The 10,454-nt window shown below is 35.0% G+C and overlaps 1 protein-coding gene across 2 annotated transcripts in view; it reads right to left on the bottom strand.

The window, feature by feature from the left end:
* Positions 1 to 915: 915 nt before the first annotated feature.
* RP2 (RP2 activator of ARL3 GTPase) overlaps positions 916 to 10,454 on the bottom strand; it is a 53,050-nt gene continuing 43,511 nt past the window's right edge. Inside the window, exons 4-6 of one of the 2 annotated variants that reach the window (XM_025468939.3) lie at positions 6,827 to 6,912; positions 4,962 to 5,070; positions 916 to 1,854 (exon numbers count right to left, since the gene is read on the bottom strand). In XM_025468939.3, the coding sequence (XP_025324724.1) occupies positions 4,987 to 5,070; positions 6,827 to 6,912 (170 nt within the window). In that variant the 3' untranslated portion in view covers positions 916 to 1,854; positions 4,962 to 4,986. Of the gene's footprint in view, positions 5,071 to 6,826; positions 6,913 to 10,454 lie in introns of both variants that reach the window. The other variant, XM_025468938.3, reaches the window with a different exon arrangement.

Here is a 10,454-nt window from a genome sequence, read left to right as displayed (position 1 = left end):
GGGCTTAAAAATATTAGAGATCTCAATTTTATCAGATCCATGAATGAAATTTTAAAAAGCCAAGCCAATTTATATTATAAATAATATAAAATAGCATAGTCATATAATCATAATATAAAATAGCAGCTTCCAGTAACTTCTTTCCTATCTTCAGAAGTTGACTCAATTTGGTTTGCTTGGTTCTTGGAAGCCTCCTTGACATTCTCCACAAGATCTGGAAATTGATTATCATCATTCTCTCCAGGAGCAAGTGGTGCTTTTCTGTGCACAGAGTACTTGGGTAGAGCTTCAGCCAGTCTTCTTAAACCAGTCAGACTGTTGGCATCACGCTGGTTTAAGATGCTGGGCAGCATTTCTGTCAGCTGCTTTGTCTCAGCATGGCCCATAATGGTGAAAGTGTTTGCTGCTGGCGATGGCTAAACTTTAGGGCTTGTATACATACTCACTTCTTCAGTACAATAGTGTTTACTCCTAACTTCTTTAAGGAGAGCTGAAGTTGTTTATTTTAACCATCTGCTTCAGCTGTTCTAATGAACCATCTTCTTTTGGCGAGCAATTGATTCTCCACCAATGCACACTTGTGCCTACAGTTGGGTGAGATGCTCCTGGTTCATGCTAATTTCTTTGATTTTGTGGGTGTGGAACTGGGGACTAAGGATGGCACTCAGGGGGTCTCTGGCAGAGGCCAGTTGGGGTTATGTGCATACATGCAGGGACACTTATAAACGATTTTATTAATGAGCCTAACAAACTGACCTACATTTGACAAATGGAAGTATATCAATCATCAGAAAACAGCACTAAAGTCTTAATAACCTCGTATACTTGTTTTCTCCATTCAGTTGCCTGTTTGTAGATGGGTGTATGGCTACCCAGCTGAACTCCTCAAAAACACCATACTCACTTTGAGAATACTTAGCATTCATAAAGTATATTTTATTTTCAAGGTATACTTTATAAACATCATTTAGGTAGTTGTCATATATGCCAGTTACTTTTCATTAGTACAACTGCGAGTAGACCAGATTAAACTGAAATGGGGAAAGGCAGGCCCCACTGGGAGGATCAGAGCCCAGGTGACAATGCCAGGGCTCTTGCTGACCTGTGCTCCTGTTCTCTCATTATCTATTTATAGATGAGAACCCACCCTCACCAGGAAAGCCCCTAAACATTAAAAAAGGAAGAGACTGCTTTTTGGAACATCTTGCAGGAGTTTGCCATTAAAAGCCAAAATGTCAAAAGAGAAAGATGTAGCTTAAAGGCTTCCTGCTTTCCCTCTGATGTAGGACTGATTGCTGATTCCCTCCAACACTATCTACCAAAAAAGAAAACCAAGTCAACAGTGTATTACTTCATTTTCACACACACGCACACAAACACACAAAAGGGGGGTGGTTTCATTACTAAAATTCAAATTTTTAGTGTTAGGCTTTTAAAGGATAAAATACTTTCTAGAATGGACTTTGAAGGAGTAATTATGCCCTAATTACAATATCATTTCTCTATATAGAGAACAAAATTAAATATGTCCTTTTTAAATGAGAAAAATACATTTTAAACTCAGCACAGCAAGAATTACCCAATAAATAAGAAGTAATTTTTCTATTGTCTTGTACATTTCTATTTCCCCCCATGCTCTAAATGTACAAAAAGCTTCATACATAGAAAAAAATAATAAAGAATGTCATTTAAAAACTAACCAATTTGTAGTTTCAGTATTTCAGATTTTATTTAAAAAACTAACCAATCTACATTTTTAGTACTTCTGATTTATGGGCTAGGAAAGGGAGAGGTTGGGTACAGATGGCTGGAAAATTTGGTAGTAATTTAAAAATAAGGTCCATTTGTATAAACCTGAAAGAAATTATATCATGGTTCATTATTTTCTTAAACATGGAAGAGAGAAATGCATAATCTTAGTAAGTATTCAACCATAATAAAATGTATCTTTTAACAAAGGAAGAATTATTCCTTAGATTAAAACAAGTTTTCTATTTCCTTTGCATTTCTCTAGAGTGCTTTGTGTACACATGTGCGCGTGCACACATATGGCACACAGTTCTAACATAAGACAGAGATCAGACCATTCTATTATACTTCTATCATTAAGAAATTTGTGCCATGATGAGCACTGGGTGTTATATGCAACTGATAAATTATTGAACACTACATCTGAAACTATAGTATGTACTATATGTTGGCCAATTGAATTTAAATTAAGAAAAATTTGTGCCATGATCAAATCTTGGCACATGTATGAGAAGATGTATGTTATACAGTGGACCTCAAAAATTAGTGTTAAGCCATTTTCATTTAATTTTTTTAAAGTAAACTCTATCCCCCAATGTGGGGCCTAAACTCACGACCCTGAGATCAGTAGTCGCATGCTCTACCAACTGAGCCAGCCAGGCACCCCAGCCATTTTCATTTTAACAACATTTATTACAAATCACGTTTTATAAACACTAGATATAAATTACATACAAAAGCTAGACAGAAATATACAGAAGCAAAAAGCAGTACTAATTACACAGGAGAAATAAGCTAATATAATGTTTAAACATGTATAACAATAAAATTACTAATATTTCATTGCTAATAAATGTTCATGAATTCAAAAGCTATTAAAAAATGAAATGCAGTATAATTACTATCAAAGTTTGGAACTACAGAAACAACCATAGTACTACTTATTTTTTAAAATCTTTTTAAACATTCAGAAGCCAAATGACTGTCCCTAAAGACAAATTAAGCTTGGGTAAAAGCTCTTAGCCAACTGAAGAATGTACAATTTTAGGCTTTGGTTAATAGATACTAAATTTAGTGAGTATTTAAAAATTAACATCTCCCTTATATGTTATATTCCTGAGTTTTTTTGCTTAAATACCATAGATAAAATAAAGAACTCAGTTTACAGCTTTGCATAACATTGTATTATATTTTTGAAAAACAAAAAATATGAATAATGGTGTTTAATAATATAATCACAATCAGAAGGAATATGTTTAATTTAGCTTAACCATGAAAAAAATTAATGCCCTCTGACCACTAATTGCAAAGCTTATTTGTAAATTATGATCAAAATTATGTTAAACCTGTCACCAATTTTTATTTGCATCTCATGAAATCATTTTGATTTAGAGGAGGTTGATTATGTAGTATAGAATGCTCTTAGAAAAGACTGAAATGATACAATGCTAATGGTTTGCACAAGGCCAGACACAGGGTAGGTAGTCAATTTTACTCATTAATTTAAAATGAAAAGTATTTGAATGTATTATTTCTGAACATCAACACACAGTTCAATGTAGTTTATAAATTAATTTGAAAATATCCAAAAGCAGTTTATACACGAAAATATCCTTTTAGTAACAACCATAAGAGGGATTTTTATAAGTGGCTATTTTCAGTCTTGGTTTTACCAAAACAGATTTAAATTTAAGGTTTCTTTTAAAAATAGACCTCTGAAAGCTAATTTCCTATTAGCTGTTATTACATGATGTACATGGCAGGTCCAGACCTTCTCTCCAGATCGCCCTATCCACATCTTCTGAAATGATTACTTTAGGTTACAACAAACTCCTCACAAACGGCTTTCCCCTGGTGACTGAATCAGTGTATTTGGGTACTGGGTTCAAGGATGTGGATTTTTAAACAAGTAACTCTCCCCTGCCTCCTGGTAAATTATTATAGTCAAGTTGATTTGGGAAATAATGCTTTAAAGCAGCCAAAAGCAATTTCATCATACTTGAAGAACATTATTTCTTGATTAATGGTATATCTAATGAAAATCAAATTTATCTAGATTTTTTTTTTTACAAAAAATCTGCATAGCTTATCATCATGCCTAAGCACTTCATACCTAAATGTCACAAGGTTTTAATTCTCCTGCTAACTCCTAAGAGCTGGTGATTTCACCTTTCTTTTTTTTTTCTTTTTTTTTTTTAAATTTTATTTATTTATGATAGTCACACAGAGAGAGAGAGAGGCAGAGACACAGGCAGAGGGAGAAGCAGGCTCCATGCACCGGGAGCCCGACGTGGGATTCGATCCCGGGTCTCCAGGATCGCGCCCTGGGCCAAAGGCAGGCGCCAAACCGCTGCGCCACCCAGGGATCCCGATTTCACCTTTCTGAAACCTGCCAGTGCTCATCAGGCTTCTATGCTTTTAGATTTTAGTATTTTCTTACCAGGAAGCAGAATTGTCATTTTAGCAGTTGTATTAAAAAACTACATGGTGTGGAATTTATTCAAATAATCATACTACTCACAAAGTAGTCTTTAAACAGCTATACCAACATCAGTTAGTAGAGTTAATTGCAAAATGGTTATCAAATTCCTATTAATAAAAAAAATCAATTTACACAGTCTTATATCAATTCCATGTACAAAATCTCATTTGCCACATTATGCAACTAGGAAGCAATTATTTAACTGGCTATGTATACATGAAAAAAATGTACAGAGGTTCATTCTAATTGATCAACTACTAACAGATCTCTCTAAATTAAAAAAGAAAAGAAGCAATGGAATGCATTCTCAAATAATATATGGAGCACTGAGAAAAGTTTAAATTCTTAGAGATTTGAAAGAATATTTAATGAGGATTAAAATCATGAACTGCTAGCCACTTCTATGTTCTAATAATGGTATCATAAGCAAGGAAAGAAAACCACAGCCTTATTGAAGCAGGTTAAACAGTTTTTAAGCTGATTAAAACTACTAAATTTAAAATGAACTTTTTTTTAAGTAGGCTCCATGCCCAACACGGGTCTTGAACTCATGACCCTAAGATCAAAACACATGCTCTACCAACTGAGCCAGCCAGGTGCCCCAAAACAAACTATTTTTGAACCTGAAGTAAATGATGCAGTATTCAACAGTTTACTAAGAAATAAACATTAACAGTTTTATCATTAGTAAAAACCATTGTTAATACACAAATTAAAAAGGGCTTAATACCAAGTCCTTGGTTCCACATTGCACTTCATATTCCCATCTGTATGTCAGCAAAGTTGTAGAAGCTGTCTACATCTCCAGATGCTGTCTCCTTGCTTTCTGATACAAACATCTATTTTAAATATAAAAGAAGCAAAAAATAAATACCAGCAATCCCCAAATTCCAAAGCGCATGTTGTCTACAGAACAGTCACAAGCTTGCTATCAAAAGAAATTCAAGTACACCATTTATATAATACTTAATCAGTATTCTGTAGAATCCATACAATATAGTTTCAGTAGCTATAATGTAAATTGAGCTCTTTTAAAACCACTTAAGGTCTTTGCTTTCATAATACTTTAGTTGTACTTTATCACACTTGGAGTTTTACTGTTTTTTTAAATATACAAGAGTCAATATTATGAAATCTACTGAATAGAGAGGTTTATTTAAAGAAATCTTAGTTTCTTCTACTTCCTAATAACCTCAATAGGTAAAACTTGATATTGTCATTTTTAAAGTTGCTAAAGATATATTACTAATTTTAAATGAACTATTTGCTAAACATCAGTAAGGCAGTACTCAGTAGAACCCTTCAAAAATCATTTTTACAAATGTCATCTAAGAATTAGACAAGACCCAGGCTCTACTCTAGCTTTATCATAAACTAGCTGTATGATGCTAACAATTCATTCAATAAACCTCTCTGGGCTAACTTTCCACATCTGTAAAATGAGAACACTGGATTAGATAATCTTTGACTCATTCAGATCTAAAATCTCCAAATCATATAACCATCTTCTCTCTGCTTCCTTTTCTATTCAATCTAGTTATATTTAGTACTCCCCTTAGTACTGTTGAAATGATAAAATGACACAAAAGACAAAGTACTTTATGCAAATTTAAGAAACCATAAGCCAAATCAGACAAAACCAAAAAATTCATCTCAGATATTTATCAAAAAATTATTATATATATATATGTGTGTGTGTGTATATATATACACACTCATTTAGTACTCATGTTTGGTTTCTAAGTTATATAAAGCTATTTAAGTCTGAAATTCTTAGATACACCAACCTCATCAGCATTATCTAGAAACTACCTACATGTGATATGTAATGATTTCTAGATACAGCTCAATGTTTTTTTTTTAATAAGCTCTATGCCCAGCACACAGCCCAATGTGGGGCTCGAACCGACCACTGTGAGATCAAGACCTGTGCTGAGATCAAGAGTCAGATGCTGGGATCCCTGGGTGACGCAGCGGTTTGGCGCCTGCCTTTGGCCCAGGGCACGATCCTGGAGACCCGGGATCGAATCCCACATCGGGCTCCCGGTGCATGGAGCCTGCTTCTCCCTCTGCCTGTGTCTCTGCCTCTCTCTCTCTCTGTGACTATCATAAATAAATAAAAATTAAAAAAAAAAGAGTCAGATGCTCAACCAACTGAGCCACCCAGGAGTCCTCAAATTCAATGTCTGATGAAGCATTACTGAAGCAAATAAAAATGAACAGTGGGCAATAGGATCATCTGTCTAAAGTATACAATCTTATATAACATTTTTCAACATATTACTAGTTTTCAAAAATGGAAGAACTTGGACATTTAATGAGATTTTTTACTTTAGAAACATGTATTATTGAAGGTTTTTCAATTAGTAGATTCTTATTTTGTAAAGTTTTAAGGAATTAACATTTTAATTTGGCAAGGAAAAAACAAAGCTTAGCCCCCCAATTATTTATCATAGATTCTAAAAAATCATGATCTGCTGGTTTTTTTTTTATTATTCCAAGGAACAACAGGAATAAAAGTACTATTTGATTGTAAGGAAAAGGAAATGACATGAACGGTCTGATGAAAGAGAAATAATCAATAAAATCTTGTACCTTGGTCCCATTGAATATCTCACTGACAATAAGTTGGCATCCTTCTACAGCTCCATCTCCGTTAAACTCCAAGGCAATAACAGGACCTATAAGCAAACCCAAGAAATGTTGTCTGAACATGAATCCAAATTATCTATCTATCTATCTAGAGAAGGCATGGGGGAGGGGCAGAGGGAGAGGGAAAATATTAAGCAGGCTTCACAGCCAGTGCAGAGCATGATGTGGGGCTCAATTTCACAACCCTGAGATCATGACCTGAGCTGAAATCAAGAGTCAGATGTTTAATAGACTGAGCCACCCAGATGCCACCAAATCTATTTTAAAATTTATCTTTTTATTCTTTGCATTCTAAAGAATCTCCAGCCTCTTCCTTGGGAGGTAAGAGAAAAAGAAGAGGAAAGTAGACAGATGGGACACATCACTTCAGCTACTTCTTCCAACTGTAATCATAAAACAAATTAACACAGTCTCATCATAGGATGGGTAGTTTCAGTGTTATTACAGAACTACAGTCACATTTTTAAGTGTTGTAAATAGTCTGATTTTTCTGGTTTCCATTCTTCTATAAAAACCATAAAAAGTCCATTCATTTAGCAGTACAAAAAATAGTTGATAAGATGACAAATAAGATCAAAAGCAATTCAAGTTACCACAAGTAGGTTTTGCCAGGCAGCCAGTCTTGTTTCCAATTCTCCTACTTATCAGCCAAGTTCTGGGCCACCAATAATGAAACTAAGCCAAGTAGGAATTGAAGCCAGGCATCAGAAGTAATGACCATCTGAAAGTAGTTTTCTTGAGTGTGCCTTAAAACTACATTCTAGAACCAAAGGCTAAGTTTTTATTCTCTGAAGAGAATATTTGTGCCTCCTCTCCCATACATTAATTTGAATACTTTTAAACCACCTGTACTTTAAATTCTGGTGTAAAGATTTATGATTAAGTTTGGCTTGAGTTTAAGTACAGCATTGGCACTACTGTTGTCAAATTGTTGGCAAATGTGGCCATCAGCTAGCCAAGCAAAATATGTCCTTCAATTCAATTAATGTTTATTCAGTTATCACTATATTCCTTAGTATTTGGGTTTTTTTTATAGATTTGGTTTTTAACTTCTAAAGTAATGGGTATGTCCTAACCTCTAGAAAATTATAAATTTCTTGAAAAAAGACATAAACCGATTAAACAAATATGGAGCAACAGAGACTAAGAAGTACTAAGCAATGAAATACTAAGGTGAATGCAGGCATGTGCCATAGGACAAGATGCAAGAACAAGGGAGATCACACTATACTGGACACCAAAAGAAATGAGGGCTTGTGATTTAATGCAAACAACAAATACAGAAAAGGCCTGATACATAACCGTAAACTGTACAATTAGATGTGGAGAACAAAGTATGAGTTTTTCAGCATCACTGTATAGATCAAGAAAGGTGCTATATAAAGAAAAGAAGATAACTGGGTACATTTTCTTAGCAAAATACACAGATTTTCTGTCTAGGGCAAGAAATAGATCGGATTAACCTGGAATATCTTGTTGAGCCAAAAAGCAATGAGGCTATCAAAGGCCAATACAGTAGTACCAAAAGGACACAGAAGCTAGACTGAATGAAGGTGCTCCCAATGGCCAAAGATGAGACATTGATACCAGAAGGAATAATGACTGCAATTTATTAAAACATATCGAATATATAAAAAGTCATGAGCTCAATATGATATTTAGAAGAGAGAAACAAAATTCACTGGACACCCCTGTAGGTTGCTAGTTCACCAATTCATTACTCTGAAAATTGATGCTTAATTCTTTCCCCTTTATTCTGCTTTTTTGTTTTTTTTAAAAGATTTTATTCATTCATTCATTCATTCGAGACACACACACACACACACACACACACACAGAGAGAGAGAGAGAGAGAGAGAGAGAGAGAGACAGGCAGAGGGAGAAGCAGGCTCCATGCAGGGAGCCTGATGTGGGACTCGATCCCAGGACTCCAGGATCACGCCCTGAACCAATGTCAGGTGCTAAACCGCTGAGCCACCCAGGGATCCCCTATTCTGCTTTTCTGATATGAAGCATATTTCAAGTTAACCAAACAGCTTTGGTGTACACGGAGTTCTGTTAACATCCATTAATATATGCAGGGGTAGCGACATGCTTAGAAAATAATCATTTTGCAACTCCTAATAAAATAATTGGATCCAGGCAATAATCATCAATGGTTTTAAAAGCATCCCAGAGCAGGTTGACAGGAAACTACTATGAAAAGCTAAGGCTGCCATCACCTGAACCTATTGATCAATCAACTAAAAGTTCAACAATCAAGTATTATGTGCCTTCTCATTTAATACTACAAAAAATAGTACCACTTGTGAAATATTCTTGCCAAAAAAGTAACCAAATTTCAGTTTAAGAAGGCTTTCTTTGCTCTAACTTCTGATCTATAAGAACTCTAGAGAAACGAATGAAACAAACCCAATCATACAACAGGACAATGGACCAGGTTTTTTGTTTTTTGCTTTTTTACAAGAGAAAGGCTTGCAACAAAAAGGGGGGCGGGGAGGAGGAGACACCTGTTTTTGGTTAAGAGAAATATACGATAACAAAACAATCACATACAGTGAGTGGACCAATTTTCGATCTGGATCAAATTAACTTTGAAAATACAGAAAGAATGTTTTCAGATTTGGGGAAAATTTGAATATGGACTGGGTATTAGATGATATTAAGGAATTGTTAATCATGATCGATGCGATATTGTGGTTACTTAAGAAAACACCCGTTTTAAATTTGGTTTAAGATACACACTGAAATATTTAGGGATGAAATAACAGCACATATCAAAATTCGATTAAAATATTTCAGTAAAAAGGAGATTATAGATTACTTTTGAAGTATGGCAAAAGTTGATAAAACTGGGGGATAAATACACATAGGGTCAGTGTACTCTACTTTTTCTTTAAGATCTTATTTATTTATTCATGAGGGACAGAGAGAGAGAGAGAGAGAGAGAGAGAGAGAGAGAGGCAGAGACACAGGCAGAGGGAGAAGCAGGCTCCATGCACGGAACCCAACGTGGGACTTGAGCCCGGGGCTCCAGGATCGCGCCCTGGGCTGAAGGCGGTGCTAAACCGCTGAGCCACCCAGGCTGCCCAGAGTACTCTACTTTTAAGTAGACATAATACATTTGGAAATTTGCAAAAAAGAGTTTTTTAAAAGCATTTTAAAACAAACAGATATTGAATTAAAAAGAAAAAGTTAATAATTAAAAGTAGGGTTTCCAGTTTTTCGGAGCGGAAAGTTTGAATTAAGACAGAACAGAGCAGGCTTTTATTCAGGTCACCACAAAGAAATAGAGTAGATACATTTTTTATTTTTTTATTTTTTATTTTTATTTTTTTATTCTTTTAAAAATTTTATTTATTTGCTCATGAGAGACACAGAGAGAGTGGCAGAGACATAGGCAGTGGGAGAAGCAGGCTCCTTGCAGGGAGTCCAATGTGGGACTCAATTCCCAGACCAGGATCACACCCTGAGCCAAAGGCAGACACTCAACTGCTAAGCCACCCAGGTGTCCCAGAGTAGATACATTTTTAAAAGTCAAACATTTATTACTGAAAGTTCCTGTATTCTA

This window comes from Canis lupus, chromosome X (genome assembly GCF_003254725.2).
Source record: "Canis lupus dingo isolate Sandy chromosome X, ASM325472v2, whole genome shotgun sequence".
NCBI classification, from domain to species: domain Eukaryota; kingdom Metazoa; phylum Chordata; class Mammalia; order Carnivora; family Canidae; genus Canis; species Canis lupus.
The sequence above is the reverse complement of the archived record's forward strand: the minus strand, read 5'-3'. Positions and strand labels throughout refer to the sequence as shown.